This window comes from Malaclemys terrapin, chromosome 17 (genome assembly GCF_027887155.1).
Source record: "Malaclemys terrapin pileata isolate rMalTer1 chromosome 17, rMalTer1.hap1, whole genome shotgun sequence".
NCBI lineage: Eukaryota > Metazoa > Chordata > Testudines > Emydidae > Malaclemys > Malaclemys terrapin.
Genome location: NC_071521.1, coordinates 3,523,343 through 3,547,144, shown reverse-complemented (window position 1 = coordinate 3,547,144; position 23,802 = coordinate 3,523,343). Strand labels below are relative to the sequence as shown.

The 23,802-nt window shown below is 42.1% G+C and overlaps 1 protein-coding gene across 7 annotated transcripts in view; it reads right to left on the bottom strand.

Moving 5' to 3' along the window:
* DENND1A (DENN domain containing 1A) overlaps positions 1–23,802 on the bottom strand; it is a 355,075-nt gene that overhangs the window by 223,502 nt on the left and 107,771 nt on the right. For all 7 annotated transcript variants that reach the window (XM_054007237.1, XM_054007241.1, XM_054007239.1 and 4 more), the window contains exon 5: positions 15,293–15,412. In XM_054007237.1, coding sequence (XP_053863212.1) covers positions 15,293–15,412 — 120 coding nt within the window. The remainder of the gene's footprint in view (positions 1–15,292; positions 15,413–23,802) is intronic.

Sequence of the window (23,802 nt, the reverse complement as noted above, 5' to 3'; positions counted from 1 at the left end):
AGGGATAGATTTATTTATTCCAAGAGATTCCTAGATGTCTTCTCTATAGCAGGCATATTCATTAATTGATCAGCATGGGCAATCTTTCCATAGAGTTTAGTGGAAAAAGTGCTAACAATGGCATTTGCATAGTGTGCCATACATTTCACATCCTTAGATCATCTTTAACTTTTTATGCCAATTTGTTGAGACTGAGGCTGCCACAAAAGGATCATTTCAAACATAGTCTGTGCTGACCTTCCCTATGCAGCCCATCAATATTTCAGAAAAGTGTGCCAGGTTGGAACCAATGTTTCACACAATTGCAAAAACAAACATGGAAATTGCATCTAAGATCAATACTGGGACTCTTGCTATCTGGGCAGAGGTGCTCTTAGTTTCCTGGAAGGCGCCAGAGGGGGGAACGAAGAGAAGAGAGAGACAACTCTTGAGTTCCATCATTGGCTGATCACGGAGCAACCAAGCACCTGCAGCCAAAGACTTGCTGACTACTATTCCAGCCATAAGGCAGGTGTCACATACAGCAAATAGAAAATAGGAGTAAGCATGTGCTGCGGAAAATGCTGTCCAAGATTGAAAGCTATTCCCCACTGCAAAGGAATACCTCTGAATTCACTGAGATGGGGAAAAACAAGACACTTATCCACGTCAAACCACAAAACAAATTTTATATCCGAGAGACTCATTCCATCAGCCCACCTGCTAAATAAAGAGCTGTTTCCCAAACTGTCCAAACTAAGAGCATTGACTACATAGAAACAGTTAGGTAAAGTGTTATACAAGGGTATCATTTTAAAAACTCTTACAAACAGTGTTAGGCAGCTGCACACCATCAGCAGTGGCTTACACCCCCCCCACTTTCATGCTTGTTTACGCTATTATTCACATAACTTCAGCTGCAGCAAATGGCATTAGAGCAGAGCCCAATAGTTCAGGACCTGTTGCATTTCCTGCCTTTCCAAGGAGTTAATCTTTTGTCCGTTTGGCAGTAGGACAAAGGTTAGCATTCAAATTTTAATCCATCTGCATTTACAGTAGCGCCTCAGTTAATTTACAATAGTGACCCAGTGCAAGTCAATACATTCTATGAATTAGTGAATAAATGGAACAAAAAGGGCAAAAAAAAAAAAAAAAAAAAAGTGTATCAAAAAAATCCATCACAAAAATAATTAGTTTATGAAACGTTACATAAATGAAACAATGTTGAAGGCGTTCTGCAGTAGGCCTAAGAGTAATGAAATCTTACTGTATGTCTACACTGCAAAAAAAAGGGGGTGGGGGGAGGCTGGGGCATTAAATTCAGTTAGCTAACCCTTGTTAGCTAAAAAGCTTTTGAGTTTTCAGTGTGGTGTCAGTGGGTCTGTAAAGACTTTGTTTGCTTATTCTGAAGTTTAAAAAGGACTAAATCAATGTAAATATTTTTGCAAATTTAAATATTGGCAGGCTCCCTCCATCTTCCAACAAAAATTGACTGGAAGTCTGGAATGAGGTTTCTTATTACTTATTCTACATTGAAAGAAAGAAAAAGAAGGTGTGTTCTTAACTCAGATTAGCTAACCTGTATTAGCTAACGCCGATTAAAATAGCAGTGAAGATGTGACAACTTGGTTTTTAAAACAGGTTAGTAGCTCAAGTTCAAGCCTACAGGGCAGCCTGGAGTTGATCTTGAGATGCTAACTAATCTGAGTTAAGAACACACCTTTTTCTTTCTTTCTTTCTTTTTTTTTTAAATAAGAAACCCCATTTCAGACCTCTAGCCCATTTTCCCTGAGAGGTGGATGGAACCTGCCAATTTTTTGCACAGATTATGAGGTTTGTGAATTAGCAAAATTCTACCATATTTAAGTTTTTACAAAAATATTTACATTGATTCAGTTCTATTTCAAACTTCAAGATCAGCAAAGTCTTTACAGACCCACTGAAAACTGAAAAGTTTTCATTTACAGTGTCATTTTATATATACCAATTCTCGTTATTTACCAGCTAAGTCTGGCTGAAACTACTACTTTGTTACTTAGGAGTTAGGCAAACCACCTCCTCTCAAAGTCACACTCTTCTGCTGGCAACATCACAAGCATGACATCACATAGATAACAACAACAACTTCAAGAGAAGGACAAACAAAAGGAGACAAACAGTGCATCAAGCACACTTCTGGCATTTCAGTAACACAAGATGCAAGCCTCAGAATCAGTGGGATTCTTCACTCTTTGCTATAATGTGTGTTTAATCTGTGAAATGGAATGACTTGCAGTGTGTGTGTGAGTAAATATGAATGTGCCCACCTGAATATATAAAATCACATACACAAAAATATAATCATATACACCAGAGCACTAGCCCACATTGTAGTGTCTACAAAGACTAAAAAACTGTTAAGAAGCCAAATAGAAATCACTGCCTAAAATTGTGCTTATGCATTTTTTGTCCCATCCTTAAAAATTGCTTTAATTGATTTCAGCTATTGTAATAAGCAAATAATTATATTTTATTCAAAATTACCAAAGTGAAGATTCATAGAAGGAGCCAACCTCACTCTAAAGATAGCCTCCAGAGTTCATTTAAAGATGGTAACCCTGTCAATGGCAGACTAAGAACCCTGGCTAAAATGAGTAACTGGAAAGGAATGGGTTTTTTATTTAATGTTTTTAATTGTATGAAGGGAAACAGGAACTAACAAATTAAAAGCAAATAAGGAACAAAAGCCGAGCACAATACAAAGCCATATTCATCTTCTCATGCAATAATATTTTATTATTTCATTCTCTTATGTTGGAAGACATTCAGGAAAAAAAAAAGGAAAGAAAAACATGTCCCAGGAAGTGATGGTAAGACAATGTTCAGAACACAGTGCATAAGAACTGCTAGACAGAGCCAGAAAATTGTCATCATACAAACATTATCAATCTAGCTGACCCCAGCATTATTTGCACCAGGCCCATCAACTGAGTTTCCCATACACATCACCCTTCCATAATTATTCTGCCAAGGAACTAAAAATAAAAGGCTGTCTGTCACCTTTCCTATGCTACCCTTTCAAAAACTAGCAGGTCACAATCCACTGAACCAGTTTTTTGTCATGGGCAATGAATGCAATTTCCGCTGCAGTATCAGACATTTTGCTATCATTAAGGCTTGTAGGTTAGGGACTAGTGTTTTTGTGAACCAGAAAGTACAAGCTTTGGGTTAGTGAGCCCCAACATTAAGAACTGTGGTAGGAATGTAGGAAGTCCCTAATATTTAAGTTAATTTTTAAATGTATTTTTTTACCAGAATTGCCACATTTTTTTGGACAGTTTGATAACATATGTGGAAAGTAGCCTGGGGAACCTCTACATCTTCTAACCCTTATTTATATCTAATGCCTATTTTGAATAAAAATCTTGCAGTCTGACACATGAAAAAAAAAATCCTCTCAGGAAGTAGGCAGACATGGGGACTCAATGATGCCTTTTTTTTAATATTGCATCCAAATTTTGTTCCACTGTTGAATGATTGAATGGTCTCTAAATTCTGATAACTTATGCTGAAATAGTCAAAATCTCCTCCTTTCTGGGGCCTACTCTCTAATATCCTGGGACCAACACTGCTACAACAGCAGTGCACAAGCAAAACATTGTAATATATTATAATCCTCAAACCAGAATCTCGTCTTGTTTGTATGGTGGTATAGTTTCAGTGGAAGCTACCTTCCAGTCCTCCTATAAGAAATTGTATTATGAGGTCTAATTTTCTTTAAAAAATAAAATAAAATAAAAAAAAATACAGAGCATTAATTAAGAAGAGAAGGAAGTTGAGCATATAAAGGGATTGTAATAAAATATATAAATATTAATTTTCCTTACAATGGCACTGGGAAAGCTGCCCTTTTGTTCAAATTATCAGATTTTTCATGAAGCATGAAACTTATATTTGGGGGGGGAGGGGGTAGAAGGGGGAGACAAGTATTTTAAACCGAGATCTGCCAATTTAAAATTCCAAGAGTGAAAAGAGGCACATTTCAGGACTTCAATAAGCCCTCTTTGCCCCTGTGGTAGAGTGGTCTGCACCTTCAATAGCCTGCAGATTCATGGAGCAGCAAGCTCTGGCCTAAGGAGAAGCCCAGCAGGCAGGTCTTGGAAACCAGCTAATCAGGAGCTAAAGATTGGCTCTGATTTCCCAGCTGGAAGATATGAATGAGGACCCCAACTCTGTAAGGCAGGGGGCAAGAGCTAGGAGAGACAAACACTTCCCTGAGCAGCAGCAAAAGGCTGCTACCAGGCAGGTAGGCCCTGTGGTTCCTATGAGGCAAAGAGAGGGCCAGGACCTTTGAGCTACTGGGGGTAGAGGACACACCTTGTGGTAGGGTTACCATACGTCCGGATTTTCCCGGACATGTCCGGCTTTTGGGGGCTCAAATCCCCGTCCGGGGGCAAATCCCCAAAAGCCGGGCATGTCCGGGAAAATCGGGAGGCTCGGCCGGGGCCTCTTTGTCCGGGGCCGGGGGCATGGTGCCGGGCCGGGCTGGGCGCGGGGCCGGGGTCCGGGCCGGGAGCCGGGCCCGCGGGGCCGGGGGCGCGGTGCCGGTCCGGGCCCGTGGAGCCGGGTCGGGGAGCCGGGCCGGGGGGTGCGCCGGGCCGGGAGCCCGGGTCGGGGGGCCGGGGAGTGCGCCGGGGTCGGGGAGCCGGGGAGTGCGCCGGGGTCGGGGAGCCGGGGAGTGCGCCGGGGTCGGGGAGCCGGGGTCGGGGAGCCGGGGAGTGCGCCGGGGTCGGGAGCCGGAGCCGGGGAGTGCGCCGGGGTCGGGGAGCCGGGGTCGGGGAGCCGGGGAGTGCGCCGGGGTCGGGAGCCGGGGTCGGGGAGTGCGCCGGGGTCGGGAGCCGGGGTCGGGGAGTGCGCCGGGGTCGGGAGCCGGGGTCGGGGAGTGCGCCGGGGTCGGGGAGCCGGGGAGTGCGCCGGGGTCGGGGAGCCGGGGAGTGCGCCGGGTCGGGGAGCCGGGGAGCGCGCCGGGCCGGGAGCCGGGGTCGGGGAGCGCGCCGGGGTCGGGGAGCCGGGGGGTGCGCCGGGCGTGCGGGGCTGGGAGCCGGGGGGTGGTCGGTCGGGGCCGGCACCCCAGGGCCCGAGCCGACCCAGGCTGGAGCCGCGGGGGGACCAGCCTGGGCCGCGCCTCCTCCCCCCGCCCCCCTTACCTGCTTCAGGCTTCCCGCGAATTAAATGTTCGCGGGAAGCAGGGGAGGGGGCGGAGACTTTCGGAGGGGGCGGAGTTGGGGCTGGGGGCGGGGCGGGGCCCCGGGGAGTGTCCTCCATTTGGAGGCACAAAATATGGTAACCCTACCTTGTGGTATCAGTCCAGTTCAGGACTGTCATTTTTGTTACTTTTCCTTTTTGTGTTTGTGTGGCAGAAGAATAAAAAAAGCCTGAATAGAAGACAAAAACAGAGCTGAGCATGGCTAACTGTTTTTTCTCAAGCTGGTGCACAGGCCCATCAAACCACGCGCTCCATATACCCAGGAAAAATAGTAATCATTATTTCAAATGCTGCATCTCCCACCATCTCCACAAAAAAATATTACACTGAATTAATGCAAGACTCCAGAAGCCATTTGAAAGGACAAGTCAGGCCGATGCAATACATCTGGGTAAACATTTAAAATCTTTAAGAAATACCTGAATACAAAACATTCAGCGGTTAACATTAAAAGCTTTTCATGGGCAAACGTTTTATCAGATCAAAGCATAAAGTTCCACAAGGAAACTCTTTATAATCAACCTTGCTAAATAAGATGTTTCATCAGGTCATCAGTTGTGTAATCTTACAATTTCACATACACCAAAACTTTTCTATGGTCCCATTTCTGCTCCTTGACTCACAATGTATAGAACTTTATACTTCTGAGTAATCACAATGGGACATTTCATAGCTTCACCTACCCCCAAAAAAATTATTTTTCCTCTCCTCAGACATTCCATAATCTGATAAAATACTGTTTAGCACTTGTATACTTATACTTGTATATGCAATAAAAACATAAGCCATTGATGTTAAGACCACACTGTTTAACTTAGACAAGGATTTCAAGTGTTTTCAGGGGCAGACTCATTAATTTTATTAGAGAATCTGTTAAAATCTGTTAAGAGAATCTGTTAAAAAGAGATGCCCAATGGAACTACTCATGGAGTAAAGTAATACTCAACATGAGTAATGGGGCAGAATTGGGCCCTTTTATATTGGGTCATCAAACTACTATTTGTTACTTATATCTTAACTGTAATATAATAAAAATATCTGAACTTCAAGCATCATTTCTTCCCATTTTGCTTTGGGCCTGATCAATGAAAACGGAAAACAGTCTAGAAGACACCAGGGCAAGCCTTGTTGCTTTTTTAACAAATAAATATTTTGTGACACAATTCAGGATTTTCCTCTTCAAAAAACACTTGAAAGGCTTGTCAAACTTAAACAACAGTGTTGATTTTTTGAGTTAAGGGGTATCACAATACTAGTGAGTTAAGTTTCTACTGCATATACACAAACAGTGGTATACAGGTCCCTAAAGCTGTTTGTCCCCTATGCATCAATGCCCTGCCAGTTGGCAAGACTGAGCCAGGAAGCTGTCAATTCCAATTGAGTTTAGGCGATGTAGTCCTATTAAAGAAGTCTTGCTGGTTAAGGGGCGTCCACTGTTTCCAAAGCATGGGAAAAAAAAAAAAGGCTTTGCTTTCCTTAGATTTGAGCTGGCAACTTTCACTGACTAGAGTTTTCAAGGAGCTATGAATGAGTTTAACAAAGGAGTTCTGTGGCTAGTTTCTGGCTGAAATCCATGTCAACAGTTTTTAAGGTCACAGGTCACACTAACTAACATTTATTCCCAGCAGACCCTGCTCTAAACACAAGCTGTAAGTAGTACAAATTTGGAATTTTTCTGTAATCCCTTGAGATATTCCTGATCCTTCCACATGTTTCTGCTCAATTAAAAACAATTCTTACTTTGCACCACAAGAGAGGCCCCGCTCAGAAATCTCATTCTATTCTTAGGATAAATGGACAAAGACTGCAATCAAAGAAGGCGGCGGCGAGCAGGGGGGGAGAGGGGCGCAATTCACAACAGATCACACCAAAAACCTCAGATGACTCCATACAGAACCACATTCAGTTAGTTACATTTTTTACCTTTTATTACATACTACTAAAGACATGTTTTTTTTTTTAATCTTGAATTTAGAGTGGTACAAAGCTCTGTTATTTTGGCTAAGAGGGGTTTCCATACAAACCTTTTATTTCAGAACAGTGAGTTTCATTTTGGAGAAATGAGCCAAAGACCACAATATTTTTAAGTGAAGGTCAGCTGAAACCAGAGTTCTGCATGGTTTCCACACAAAATCAAAAGTACCTCCTAAGCACCAACTTTGCCTGATAGGTCCATGAACCTTAACAAACCTGGTCCAAGTTTTGTCTTTGTAACAAAATCCAGAGTCAGGTGAATTCTGTTTGGTTTTCATTTTCATTAAGAAAGCTTTGTCCTGCTCTAGTGATTACAAACAGGTACTGTACCTCACTGCTTAATGCATTAAAAGACTTTTCCAAAAATAAACTACAGAGAAGATGAGTTTGTATGCTACATGAAGATGGGAACTAGAGAGCTCTTATTTGCCAGCTCTAACTTAGAGTCTTGACCTTAAGTGCCTATATCAGTGGCTCTCAAACTTTTTTACTGGTGACCCCCCCTTATACATTAAAAACACTTTTTAATATATTTAACACCATTATAAATCCTGGAGGCAAAGCAGGATTTTGGGTGGAGGTTGACAGCTTGCGACCCCCTGAGGAGTCCGAACCCCCAGTTTGAGAACCCCTGGCCTATATTCAGCACCAGACTGTGCAGCACGATGTACACCTATAGTGCTGTAAAACACTATGCGCGTTTTTCCCCACATTTCAGAATTCCGCAGGTTCCCTTCTTGAATGGCTCAAGTGTTATTTGTGCAACCCATTTTGATTGGGGAATAGAGAAATGGCCTTACACAATTTCCTCAGAGACAAAAAACCTTATCCAGGCTAGCCACATTTACCCAAACACCTTCCAAAGCTACCTTGGCTTTCAAAAAAATGCTTTTGTAATACCTGGCATGTGAAAGATATTTTGCAACTTAAATGTAACAGAAGCTCAACAAAATCTGGATGGAGAAATTGCAGGTTACAATACAATGTATTAAACTGCATATGAGTACACATCGTGATTCTGATCATCATGATTTTTAATGAATTTGGCTTTTACTACAACGACCACTAGAGAGCAACAGAAGATATTTATGATTTAAGCACCAACATCCCATATCGCACTAAAACTCTAGTACCATCCTGGAAAATAAATTTAAACACAGTTAGATAAGACCACATAATGCTATGCAAAATGTACAGGTCTTGATATTGTACCATACCAAAAAGACTAACATCAGAGATTGGATTAAAAATCATCAATGTAGTGTATATTACACAGCACACACATTTCTATCAGAGAGGTTAAAAATGTCCAGTTTTCCTCTTAAGTGAAATAGAAAACTTTTTATTTAAAAACAACCACCACCCAACACATCAGCACCAAGCTACATAACATTTTTATATTGCACATTTTAGAACCAAGCATTTTTCATTATTTTGTGTTAGTTATTGGTAATAAAGACCTAGCTGAAAATACTGGGCTGAAGAAATGGACTCTGGAATAGTTCACAGCACACAAAACTGAGAACTTTATTTCAGAGGTGCTCTTTGAAACAGCATAGATTAAAACCCATAAATTACACCTTTAACCATAAATTTGTAAAAATCTCTCTTTTGTATTAAAAGCAGCAAATATTTTCAGGTAACATTTGATATCTTAAAATGCATTTTAGTAATATGTCAAATAGACTGAGAAATGTTGTTTTTCTATTCTGAAGTGAACATGGTTGATTTTAAGAGGATCCATATTTTTTATTTATAGTAGGGTCAATATAACGAAAATCCCCATCAACTTCTGCTGTACAAAGTTAAACTATCCATGTTTTTTCTTATTTCTTTCATAGAGTATAAAATTTTCTTCAGAAAGTTTAAAAAAACATTATTTTGCTTTAGCCTCTATTATTCATTATACTATCTTTACTACAAAGTCTGTTTTATATGTTTAAATAGATGGTTGGTATACACCCAATGGTGACCTTTAAACTTTCTGCCTCTAATATTTCACAATATATTTCACAAACAAGTCACTTACTTTAAAGATGAAATAAACAGAACAGAGAACAAACAGCCATTTGAAAAAGTTACTAGTTACTGTTTTTTTATTAATGAAGACCTTTTCAAAAACTAATAACCAGTTCCTCGTATCAAATGCTCGAAATATTTGAGAAGACAAAAGATAAAAACACTAGTTGTTGGGAAAAAAATCCCAAGTTATTAACTATATTATGACAAGTTTCAGAGTAGCAGCCGTGTTAGTCTGTATCCGCAAAAAGAACAGGAGGACTTGTGCTGAAAAAAGAGCATTAAAATGTCTTCGTACTGAGTTATCAACGTTTTTTACATTTTCAGCTATTCGAGCTGTTAAGATTCTCACATATTAGAACGTACAACGGTCAGACATACACAAACAAAAGCAAGTAAGATAAAAAACCTCTACACATTGCATATAAGAAGTTGAGATGTTTCCCTGGAACAAGACACCACAAAGTTTAAGCTTCTGATGTTTAGCTGAGTATTTTAACCTCATAGACTGAATAGTTAAACCTCTATACTGTCTTATATATTATTGATTCACCTATGCCTCCTGCTCTTTCAAACACTAGTTTACTTCAGCTGTAGCCTAACTGGAATTCTGTCACTTGCTGCAATTTCTCTCATGAGTCTATAAGAGACTCATATTTTCCTTACAAGCAGGCAATAAAGCAAAGGTTCCCATGCAACAAGGATCCCATACAAAACAAACATGGGTGATGTTTGTTTTTTATTTGCTTAACCCAATCTGACAGAGCATCAAGCACTAAACAATACCTCCTGAGCACCAACTTTGCCTGATAGGTCCATGAATCTTAACAAACGTGGCCCAAGTTTTGTCTTTGTAACAAAATCCAGAGTCGGGTGAATTCTGTTTGGTTTTCATTTTCATTAAGCTTTGCCCTGCTCTAGTGATTACAAACAGGTACTGTACCTCACTGCTTAATGCATTAAAAGACTTTTCCAAAAATAAACTACAGAGAAGATGAGTTTGTATGCTACATGAAGATGGGAACTAGAGAGCTCTTATTTGCCAGCTCTAACTTAGAGTCTCGACCCTGCTTCCAAGGACTTCAGTGGACTTAGATTATTATTATTTTTTTATTACAAATATTTGCACTGTACAAATGATAAACAAAAGAAATAGTATTTTTCAATTCACTTCATACAAGTACTGCAGTGCAATGTCTTTGTCGTGAAAGTGGAACTTACAAATGTAGATTTTTGTTTTGTTACATAACTGCACTCACAAACAAAACAATGCAAAACTTCAGAGCCTACAAGTCCACACAGTCCTACTTCTTGTTCAGCCAACCACTCAGACAAACAAATATGTTTACATTTATGGGGCATAAGACTGCCTGCTTATTATTTACAATGTCACCCAAAAGTGAGAACAGGCATTTGCATGGCACTTTTGTAGCCAGCATTGCAAGGTATTTATGTGCCAGATATGCTAAATATTCATATGCCCCTTCATGCTTCGGCCACCATTCCAGAGGACATGCTTCCATGCTGATGACGCTCGTTAAAAAAATAATGCATTAATTAAATTTGTGACTGAACTCCTTGGGGGAGAATTGTATGTGTCTGGCTCTATTTTACCCTCATTCTGCCATATATTTCAGTTTATAGCAGTCTCAGATGATGATCCAGCACATGTTGTTCATTTTAAGAACACTTTCACTGCAGATTTCACAAAATGCAAAGAAGGTACCAATGTGAGACTTCTACAGATAACTACAGCACTCAACCCAAGGTTTAAGAATCTGAAGTGCCTTCCAAAATCTGAGAGGGACAAGGTGTGGAGCATGCTTTTAAAAGTCTTAAAAGAGCAACACTCCGATGTGGAAACTACAGAACCCGAACCACCAAAAAAGAAAATAAACTTTCTGCTGGTGGCATCTAACTCAAATAATGAAAATGAACATGTGTTGGTCCGCAGTGCTTTGGATTGTTATTGAGCAGAACCCCTAATCAGCATGGACGCATGTCCCCTGGAATGAAGGGACATATGAATCTTTAGCGCATCTGGCACGTAAATATCTTGCAATGCTGGCTACAACAGTGCCATGAGAACGCCTGTTCTCACTTTCAGGTGACACTGTAAATAAGAAGTGGGCAGCATTATCTCCTCCAAATGTAAACAAACGTTTGTCTGAGCAATTGGCTGAACAAGAAGTAGGACTGAGTGGACTTGCAGGCTCTAAAATTTTACATTGTTTTATTTATTTAATGCAGGGGTTTTTTTACATAATTCTACATTTGTAAGTTCAACTTTCATGATAAGGAGATTGCACTATTGTACTTGTATTAGGAGAATTGAAAAATTCTATTTCTTTTGTTTTTTTACAGTGCAAATACTTGCAATCAAAAATAAATATAAAGTGAGCACTGTACACTTTGTATTGTGTTGTAATTGAAATCAATATATTTGAAAATGTAGAAAACATCCAAAAATATTTAAATAAATGGTATTCAATTCTTGTTTAACAGTGCGATTAATCACGATTAATTTTTTTTAATCGCTTGACAGCCCTGGAGAATACACATATACTAGTAGGCTACAATACCAGCCTCCCAATCAGAAAAAGGCTATTAAATGCACAGTGGAGAGAGATCAATTGGACAATTAAGTCATAAAACAGTAATAATGGGTGACTATCCACAACTGGGCAAGGATCAGACAATCAATTTTGACTCCTTAACTAACTGCTTCTTGGAACAGCAAGTTTTAGATCACACAAAAGGAGATCTCTACCCTGGTCCTAAATATATTACACAGAAGTTGGTTAAAATATTAGTTATAGTTCAGTCATTAAGCAACAGTGACCACAATATAATTAAATTCAACAGCCGGTGGGAGAGACTGCACTAGAACTAGGAGTGTTATTAAACTTTTAGAATGAGGGGGCTACTTAAAGAAACAATATCAAGTGCAGAAATTAAGCTATGTAAATGTACCATAGCAGAGTCAGAGAAAGTATGTATACCCTCAACAAAAAAGGAAGCAGAAAGGCAAGAAATAAGGCAATATGATTAAATGGCAAGGTTCAAGAGGTTACTTGAGCTAAGTCAATAGTGAAGAACAAATTGTGGCAGGTAAAATGTAAGATCAAAATTATGATGGGTAAGTGGGAATTTGAAAAATAGCTACATAACTTAAAAACAAAAACAAAAAAGGAGAAATTATCAGAAGCAGGAAGACTGCAATAAAATTGGTGGGTCCACTGGACTACTAGGAAGTAAAAGGGAGAAAATGAGGACAAGCACACTACAGAGAAGCCAAATGATTTGTCTTCACCACAGAGGGCACCTTTGGCTTAGTTCCCTTTCACTGGGGTTCCAAATATAATCACAGACTCTGCTGGGCTCCCTAGGCTTGGCTCCTCCCCAATATCCTTCTTGTTACATGGTTCCAAGAGTGCCGGCTCCCAGCACCAGACGAAAAAGCACGTGCCTGGGGCGGCACATTGTAAGGGGCGGCATTCTGGCCGCCCTGACGTGGTTTTTTGTTTTGTTTTTTCTTTGGCAGCCCGGTCCGCAGCTCTGGAGCCCCCGGCCGGCTCCCCACACTCCGCCAGTCCCTGCCCAGCCCTGCAGGGGCACGGACCCCGGCCCGGGGGGGGGGCAGGAACTAGTGATCCCTGCTGCTCACTGTGCCGCCAGGCTCCCCAGGATGCGCCACTCCCTGCTGCCTGCACTGGCCTCAGCCTCCCGCACTGCTCTGAGCCCGGCCCGGCCGAGTCGCCTTTAAAGGAGCGGCTGAGCCAGCACCTCCTGCAGCCCCCGGGGGCTCTGCCTGCCCAGCTGGGAGAGGCAAGCCCCTCTTGCCCGGCTGCGAGCAGGCTGCCCACGGGCAGAGGGAGCGGGCGGGTGCCGCCCTTCACCTCCCTGCGAGCCGCCTTGACCGCCCTCCACGCGCTCTCTGAGGCTGCCGTTTTTTGTTTGTTTGTTTGTTGTTTTTTGCTTGGGACGGCAAAAAAGCTAGAGCCGGCCCTGTGTTTACCTCATCTCTTAATGCAACTGCAATTGACAGGAAGCAGCAATAAAGAACAAAGTCTGAAAAATTTTGACACTTTCCAGTCTCTTCCTCTCCTTGTTGAGACATCCATGGCACAGAAAAACAAGAAAGGCAGACCTCCCCAAAACAGGGGTGAGGGCACAAGGAGTACCCAAACAAACCCCATTAACACATCCCATTAACAAATCCCAGAACAAATTTGGAGAGGACATTCCCCATTGAAAAAAGCAACCATTTTCCTATTTCTTTATCATCAATTTACTCTAATTTAGAATTACCAATCCTCTCTGCATCCCCATAGAAAACAAGGAAGCAGTTTGCACAGAAATTGTGACTTGCTTACAAAACCACTTCAGTGTAATACTTCTATGATAGTCCTGATGTAAAGTTTGATTCATGTCAACAGAGAACTATGGAAACAAAAGTTACTCAACATGTTAACTGCACATCCTCAGTAGATTTATTTATTTTATGATTTGGGGTCAAATCTTGAGGCTCTTTATCAGCTTTTACTTAGTCTTTTATCAAGGAAAACTGACATTGAAATTAGTGGAGTTCTTCCTTATGAAGCACTAAAGAAAAACTGAGGACCTTATCCTTGTAGAATACCGTATATGGCGGCTCCGAAGTGAGGGCATTGACGTAATGGCTACAGGGAAAGCAACTTCCCATGACAGATGGGAGATGAAACAAGAAGCCATAGGCTCAAAGGGCAGGCCCATGAGCCTAGAGAGGACCAGGTTGAGGTCCCACTGGGGAACCAGGTCCCAGACCAGCAAGAAGAGCCTTTCAAGGCCTTTTAGGAACCTCATCGACATCTCATGTGAGAACAGTGATTGGCCTGGATATGGCTGCCAAGTGCTTTAGGTGGAGCAGGTAATTCAGGATGGACTGCAGACAGAAAATTGCAAATGGGGGCATAAGGAGGTGATTCTAAAGTGACATTCTGACCTCATTCCTTGACTGCCAAGTTAGTGTAACTGGTTTATCTTAGCAACATGCCACCACAAAGAGTAACACTTTCAATAATAAATGTGAGTTAATGACTTACACCACAAAGAGTCCCTGTGAAATAGGATGGAATGGAGGTGGCGAGGAACCACCCCTGCTTTTTCCTGGACTGACAAGTGGCAACTAGGGCATTTGGCTTTTTGTTTCTTAGGGTTAGATCAGTACAGTCTTTACCTGGGCTTTATCAAGAGGCACTTCCCTTTGCTTGCTTTGCTTCTCCATGAGTCTCTCTCTCCTAACAGAAAGAGACAGGAGGCAGGCCACTGCTACACCTAGGTAACCGAGGCTGACAGGGACAGTGTGCATAGCTTTATTTCCCCAACAGGAGGTTCTCAGCAGGAGCCTGGCAAACAATAGATCTGAAATCTGATTTTCGTCACTTTTTGGGGCGGGCGCGGGGGGGTAGCAAAAGGAAATAGAAAATTAAGTAACGGTTGCCCCAGAGCTTACTGGCCTGGAGTCATAAGGAACTGTTTTGATACAGCTCCAGCCCTCTCACTCACTGTCTCTCCTCTCTATGTGAAGCACATTGTTTCTGTCTCCCAGTAGCAGTATTTATAATCAAGTTAGATTGCATTCACACGTCCATCAACAGAAGGGAGTGAGGGTCATAATTACAGACCCTTAGGATAGGTACAGCATCAGCAAGATATTCTCTCAGTTACCAACTGATGCTTTATTAATAAAACTTGCATAGACAAATGTCTATGAAATGTCTTAACAGGATCAATTGTGACAGCTAAAGATAATGGTTGCCATCATGCTATGCTGTGTCAAATTACTGCATAGAGATGTTGATTTTTTCCACATTGTTAACTTAAGTACATTGACTACAAATAAATCTAATTATCATCAGAGGAACCCAAAGTGCAAGAATATTTTGCACCATTTCTCCAGAAGTGCAGTGACTTTTTGAGGACCAGATAGGAAAATAATTCTGAACAGCTGGAAAATATAATTGCAATATAACAAAGCAAAGGCCAACATTGTTTCTCAGAGCTAACCAATAGCCAGACCACAGCCAGACTTACCTTAAAATACAGAAACAACTTTTGGCCCCGGAAGATAAGCGACAGAATCCAAATCTCTGTTTGCTGTCAATGTCTGTGAGCACAAATGTAAAGTTCTGGCCAACTTGGCTGACTGTAAGGCTAGAAATAAAGAGAACAAAAGGAAAAATTAATTTCAGCTTATTCAATGTTAGAAGTATCTAATCATACTAAGTCATTGAACCTCATTTCCTCTCTCTGCAGAGCTTCTTTGGAAATTAACTTTGAGCATTCACCCTCTTTACAAATGCAAGTTTGAATCCATCTCTTGGGTTTTTTGGAGATGTAGAACAGCAGTGGAAGAATTTCCTATGTCTTTAAAACAAACACTGACATGGCCGTTGATTAGATTCAATACAATACACAGTGCCAACTAAACCCACATCCACTCTCAGTGCAAAACATTTCTAGATCATTCTTCATCCACGGGATTGTTTTACTTTAAATGCAAATAGTATTTGGTGACATTACGGCTTTGTATAGTATACTGATAGAGAAATACAAAATTTGTCAGTTTTCCAAATAGGCTGGGAATGAGCACAGCACTATCCCTCTAAAATGTATGGCTTATGAAGGCCTCACAGATGATTTCCCCCATTTGTCTATGCAACTATGCAATTTCCACTACAAGGCAGTATTGGCTAAAGTGGGAAACTAACAGCAGCACAGTAAGATAAAGGTAAATAAAACTTCAGTAACAAAGTCAGTAACTTATTTTGATTGTCTGCCTCAAAATGTGAAAATCTTTAAATATACCTCCACAGCTGGTACTGTGGCTACGCAGATGCTGAACTGATGCTAGTGCACCACTACAGTGACTTTTAAACCCCTATAGTGATTAGAATATAGTTTGTATCTGATTTTCAAGATTATAATCCAATTCCACTCTACTGTAAAGTGCTTATTTGCCTCTTCTAAAAGAGTGCAAACAATGCAACAACATTGTTTAAAGCTGATGGCTCCCTGCTACGCCAGAGTGAAAAGCACCACTATAGGAATATCCACTCATACTTGCAAAATATAGCTTTTCATTGTATTAGAACACAGAAAAAAGCAATGCACCAAAAAGATAGAAGTAGGATGCAGAAATAATATTTTTAACACTATAAATCATGAAGGATATTACTGCTAGCAGTTTGAGGTCTAAAACACATTTCTAAAAAAATAACAGCTCTCTCTATATTGCATATAACATAGAACCTTTTTTTAAAAAAAAGGCATATTTCCAAAGTGAAATGCATAAAACATTTCATTTAGGGAGATATCTGATTTCTTTAAACATTATCACATTTCTGTCTAAATCTCACCTAATACAGAAATGAATAGATACCATGCTGGTAGAGGATATAAAAACCCCAAAATTAACAGACAGCAGGGCTGATTCACCATCATGTCATCCCAGTTTTGCATTGGTGCAACTCCATTGCTTAAAATAAAACTGGAGTAATACAGTGTTGAAACCAGGATCAATATGTTTGTTTATTGGAGGTTTTATTTAATTCAGATTAGGGATTCATTTGAGAACTAGTGTTTGTATGAATTAGATGTTAATACAACTACAATTAACTATAAAATATTTACTGTTCAAATTACACTCCAGCTTAAAGCATACAATAAACACTGACAACTGAATAGCATTTGCACATGAAGCTATGAAGTATATTAACTCCATCTTGATGATCAAAGGGGAATACAAGGAAAATTACTGTTAAGTTCAGGCTCACTCAACAGATATAGTTACAGACAGAAATATCCTACTCTAAAAGACTATTCTGAAATCTATAGCGCTATCTACAATGCCATCAATGAGTGTGTATGTGATCTTGTACATTCACACAGTGCCCAATGAAAACCAAAAATGAGATGGACTTTCAATAAAGAAAGAGGCTTAGGATATAGGACAATAAATTCTACTATCCAATTTAAAAGGGAAAAACCTCTCAGTGGAGTCAAAAGGAGGAAGGAAAAAATGCTGAAGGGATGATAAAATGAAGCACCAAGACAGACACATACTGTACTTCTCCAGATGTGAAGGTGAACAAAGACTCAAATTCAAAAGCAATTTAACAGCCTGAGAATTAAGTAGTGCAAGTATCACTATCCTACCCCTCACGCTAACGTCCAAGAGAATGTTCCTATAAACCTCAAAGAACTACCGGGGACTACCACAAGCTCCATTCTTATTGGTGTTATGTTTTATCTGTAAGGTTTGGGTATAATGTTACTACAGTGTTACTACTATGTTTTAAAAGAGGATTATATGCTTAATTTTAACAAGTTTGAGAGCCAAGGGTATGTGAGAAATAGAATCTAAACTCACAGTTAAAATGATGGAAAAGAGAGGAAGCAGTCCTCATCTACGAAAGGGAGGAGCTTGTTTATTAAAAGACAAGTTAGCAGAGAAAGCATAGGTAATAAGATTAAGCATCATGGGGCATTATCTTTTTAACCAAACTTTGATTTAGAGAATGCTTGGTGAATGGGCATGTTATTTGTATTTCAGTAGTGTGCAAAGAAACCATTTTGGAACATGGGATCATATGTCTTTTTTTAAATGTGTATATTTAAACTATCACTTTGGTATTCACAAGCCATGTGCCAATGATTACTGAACATTTTACCTCCCTCATTATCTCTTTTTAGATTATAGGCTCTCTGATAAGACTGCTGAGGATGTGAGGGAGATTCCCAAACCTGAGCCATTCTTTTTAGGTGATTTAGGTGACAAATCTGAGGAACTGTTCCACATTGAGGTGTCATTAAAGGAGGTTTTGGAACAAATTGATAAACTAAACAGTAATAAGTCACCAGAACCAGATGGTATTCCCCCAAGAGATCTGAAGTAACTCAAATGTGAAACTGCAGAACTACTAACTGTAGTCTGTAACCTATCATTTAAATCAGCTTCTGTACCAAATGATGTTATATGGAAAAAGGCCTGTTTAATAGCTCCTGAGACAAAGCACCACAATCTCCCCTCTCCACCTGCTTAGGTGTAAATTCTAAAAAGATTTTTAAAGTAACCACAGACAGATGTATCTCTGATTCTAGAGAGCAGGTTCAGACTGATCCAAATTTAACGGGACTGGGCATGACCATCTCCAGCAGTTGTAGAATAGCCATCTGCTTGGGCATAGAAGAGGTATTAGTATTATGCATTTTCCCACCTTTACATTTCATCCAAGCATTTACAAGGAAGTAATTTAGATATTTCACCCTAGCATTTACAGGGAAGTAATTTAACCCCAAGGGACAGATAACGGCATGGTGCCTTTTGGCCATTTTTCTTATATGGAAGATTTTCCTTTTAAAAACACCATTATGACCTCTGGGGGGAAAAAAACACATTTTAGTGGTTTCTCCCTCATTTGAGATATATCCTGTCTCTGTCATCCTGGTTTAATGCTCACTTCTGAGGTCCATTTGACAAGCAATTCAATCTGCCTGCCAGAATATTCTTCTTCTGTGCACTGAAGTTTTCCTAACCTGGCAAGATTGAATCAGCTCCTCTTCCTACTTGCTGCAAGATACAGTGTTATTGAATTTGTCCATTAGGATCATTACGTTTCCTTGACTTCAGATGTGTTCTCAGCTAGTGTGTGGATAATATTGAATATTATCTATGCTATGAGTGTAATTTAGACATTATCAAATTAGATTGCACATCTCAAGTCAGTGCAACTCAAAATGAACATTTCCAGCAGAAAGCTGTTGAGACTTCATGGCCTATAACCAATAACGTTTGCCTCACTCTTATTGTATGTATGAAAAAAAGGCTATTAATGTTGAGTTTGGTGGTTCCAAAGTTATTCATATTCTTACAGATTCATGCTTGCAGTATAACTACGCTGCGCTATTTTCATCCTTTCCAGAGGCACTTCACAAAGTTTTGAAGATGCTTCAAATTACTCAGTAGAAAATGGATGCTCCAGTATGAAGTGTGTTAGTGGCAATGATGCAAATTTAGATGCCTCAATGTGTACTAAAGCCTTCAGCACACAAAATAAGGCAGTTTTACAATTAGATGTTCATGATATACACTTCAAAGGCTTATGATTAGCTTTAAAGTCTCAATGAATTATTTGTCATCATCCTGAAGATGTGCTCTGTAAGAAGTTTGAACACTCCTTTAGTTTTTGATACCCAGTTGTCTAATAAATCAAAAGGACTTTGGAGAGACACAGATGTTGCCATTAGCAACTCCTTGGCTTCTATTTGTGGAAGAGGTAATAACAATAATAAACGCATAGTTGGAAGAACAGGACATCTGAAATGTTCCTACTGTCGAGACACATTCTCTAAACAGGAGTAGTAGTATGAATCTAGAGGAAAAATTTGCTGGAACATGCAAGTGTCTCATTCATTTTTAATGTGACCTCCACAAGACAGAGCTTAATGCGTAATACTTGCAGTCTATGCATTTAAATGACAAGATTTAATCATGGGTATGACATTCCCACAGATAAGGTGTCCTTTACCATAGAAAGAATTTTACAAGCAAATTGTAATACTGTTACTTTGGGCCTGTGAGGTGGTGACTGAAAGGTTTACATCCTCCAATAACGAAAATTACAGATGCAGGCATAATATAATGACACATGAAGAGAAGGGAGTTATAAATCTGGTATAGAATGTCCAGGGAGATTGAAGTGTTCACCTGCTGGCTTTTGTATGTTACCATTCCTGATGTCCGATTTGTGTCCATTTATTCTTTTACGTAGGGACTGTCTGGTTTGGCCAATGTACATGGCAGTGGGGCACTGCTGGCACACGATGGCATATATAACATTAGTAGACATGCAGGTGAATGAGCCCTTGATGGTGTGGCTGATGTGGCTGGGTCCTCTGATGGTGTCGCTAGAATAGATATGGGAAAAGAGTAGGCAATGAGGTTTGCTACGGGGATTGGTTCCTGGATTAGTTTTTCTGTGGTGTGGTGTGTAGCTGCTGGTGAGTATTTGCTTCAGGTTGAGAGGTTGTCTGTAAGCGAGGACTGGCCTGCCTCCCAAAGTCTGTGAGAGTGAGGGATCGTTTTAAAGGATAGGTTGTAGATTGTTGATAATGTGTTGGAGAGGTTTTAGCTGGGGGCTGTATGTGATGGCTAGTGGTGTTCTGTTATTTTCCTTGTTGGGCCTGTCCTGTAGTAGGTGATTTCTGGGTACCCGTCTCGTTCTGTCAATCTGTTTACTCACTTCCCCAGGTGGGTATTGTAGTTTTAAGAATGCTTGATAAAGATCTTGTAAGTGTTTGTCTCTGTCTGAGAGACGGGAGCAAATTTGGTTGTATCATCCAATAACGAAGTATCTCTGATATCTTATGTCAGCATCTGTTCCTACCCATACAAAATCATACTATCTTACTATAATATCTTTCTGGTGCTCTGGGAGAGTCTTGAACCACAGGATCACTAACATCCTATATAGAGAAAAAACGGTTACTCACCTTCTCGTAACTGTTGTTCTTCGAGATGTGATGTTCATGTCCATTCCAAGCAGGTGTGTGCGCGCCACGTGCGCGCCAGCCGGAAGATTTTACCATAGCAGCCTCCGTAGGGTCAGCTCCGGCGCCCCCTGGAGTGGCGCCTTCATGGCGCTGTATATAGGGGCCAGCCGACCCCCCACTGCCTCAGTTCCTTCTTGCCGATACTCCGACAGAGGGGTAGGAGGGTGGGTATTGGAATGGACATGAACAACACATCTCGAAGAACAACAGTTACGAGAAGGTGAGTAACCGTTTTTTCTTCGAGTGATTGTTCATGTCCATTCTAAGCAGGTGACTCACAAGACCAAGTCTAGGTGGTGGGGTCGGAGGTCACTGCAGCCTGCAGGACTGCGCGGCCAAATGCAGCATCCTGCCTAGCCTGGTGCGTAATGGCATAGTGAGCCGTAAAGGTATGTATTGAGGACCAGGTGGCCGCTCTACAAATCTCCTGTGTTGGGATGTGGGCCAGGAACGCAGCTGAAGAGGCCTGCGCTCTTGTGGAGTGGGCTGTGATAGGTGGGGCTGGCACATTGGCCCGACTGTAGCACTCCTAGATGCAGTTTCTGATCCAGGACGAGATCCTCTGTGACGTGACCGGGAGCCCCTTCTTACTGTCAGACACAGCGACGAAAAGTTGGGTCGACTTCCTGAAGGGTCTCGTCCTTTCTATATAGAACGCGAGAGCCCTGCAAACATCCAGAGAATGCAGCCTGCGCTCCTTCGCGGAGGAGTGCGGTTTAGGATAAAACACAGGGAGAAAAATGTCTTGACCCATGTGAAACGGGGAAACCACCTTAGGTAAGAACTCAGGGTGCAGTCTGAGTTGGACCTTGTCCTTGTGGAAGACGGTGTATGGAGGCTCGGATGTCAGAGCTCTGAGTTCCGATACTCGCCGTGCTGATGTGATAGCCACCAAGAACGCGACCTTATATGAGAGGTATAATAGCGAGCATGTAGTCAGCGGCTTGAATGGAGGCCCCGTGAGGACTGACAGGACCAAATTGAGGTCCCAGGCAGGGACAGGTTGACTGATATGTGGGAACAATCTGTGAAGACCTTTAAGGAAACGTCCAAGCGGGTTTGCAAAGACTGAGGTACCCCCCTCTCCCGGGTGGAATGCGGAGATTGCAGCGAGGTGTACTCGAATCGATGAGAGAGTTAGTCCCAGTTGTCTTAGATGTAGCAAGTAGTCCAAGATAAGAGGGATCTGGGCGAGCAAGGGGGCTTGACCGCGTTGTGTAACCCAGAGGGAGAAGCGCTTCCATTTGGCCAAATACGCAGACCTTGTCGAGGGCTTCCTGCTGCCCAACAGGACCTGTCTGACCTGATGAGAACATTCTAATTCCCGTGGGTTTAGCCACAGAGCATCCAAGCTGTAAGGTGGAGCGACTCCAGGTTCGGGTGAAGGAGGCGACCGTGATCTTGCGTGACCAAGTCCGGTAGTAGGGGTAACGTGAGTGGAACCCTCGTAGACATTAGTAGGAGAGACGCGTACCAATGCTGGTGTGGCCACGCAGGAGCTATGAGGATGAGTCGAGCGTGATCTCTGCGGACCTTGAGGATCACTTTGTGAATCAAGGGAATCGGGGGGAAGGTGTAGAGAAGCCCGTCTGCCCAAGAGAGGAGGAATGCGTCTGATAGGGAGCCCTGACTGCGTCCCATGAGGGAGCAGAATTGACGACACTTCCTGTTCTCGTTGAAAGCACACAAGTCCACATGGGGATGACCCCAAAGTCGGAAAATTGAGAGAACTACATCCCAGCGGATAGACCACTCGTGACTCTGGAACAAGCGACTGAGAGTGTCCGCAAGCGCGTTGTGCGTGCCGGGGAGGTAGGATGCTATCAGGTGAATTATGTTGTGTACGCAAAAGTCCCATAATGCTTGGGCCTCCTGGCAAAGGGGAGAGGAGCGAGCACCACCCTGTTTGTTGATATAAAACATCGTTGGAGTATTGTCTGTGAGGACAGAAACACACTTGCCCGTGAGCTGGAACTTGAATGCCATGCATGCGAGGCGAACCGCACGCAATTCCCTGACATTGATGTGCAATGAGAGATCCTCCCTCAACCAAAAGACCTTGAGTCCGGAGATGGCCCAGATGTGCTCCCCATCCCTGATCCAACGCGTCCGTTACCAGGGTCAGGGAGGGCTCTGGTTCGAGGAAAGGGACCCCCGCGCAGACCACCCATGGGTCGAGTCACCATTGGAGGGAGTCCAACACCGGACGAGGTAACGTCACCACTGAGTCTAGGGAGTCCCTGACTGGCCGATAAACTCCTGCCAACCAAGATTGGAGAGGGTGCAGTCTGAGCCTGGCGTGTCTGATGACATAGGTACATGCTGCCATGTGCCCTAGCAATTTGAGGCAGCTTCTTACTGTGGTGGTAGGGTAACTTTGGAGGCCGAGAATGATGTTGGACAAAGTTCGGAACCTGGCCTCTGGGAGATATGCTCTGGCTTGTGTCGAGTCCAGGAGTGCTCCTATGAACTCGATTCTTTGTGTTGGAGAAAGAGTGGACTTGGCCTCGTTGATTAAGAGGCCGAGGGAGCTGAAGGTGTGCCTGATAAAGACCACCTGAGCCTCCACGAGTGCCTTGGTCCTGCCCTTGATGAGCCAATCGTCCAGGTAAGGGAATACCTGGATCCCTTGCCTGTGGAGGAAGGCTGCCACGACTGCCACGCACTTCGTGAAGATCCTTGGGGCTGCTGATAGGCCGAAGGGTAGAACCGTGAACTGTAGATGAACGTTGCCGGCGAGAAACCTGAGGTAACGCCTGTGGCGAGGGATTATTGCGATATGGAAGTATGCATCCTGTAAGTCGAGGGCGGCATACCAGTCTCCTGGATCCAGGGAGGGAATGATAGAGGAGAGGGAGACCATGCGGAACTTGAGCTTCTTGACAAACTTGTTGAGACGTCGCAAGTCCAGAATAGGTCTGAGGCCCCCGTTCACTTTCGGTATTAGGAAATATTGAGAATAGAAGCCCTTGCCCCGATCTCGAGGCACC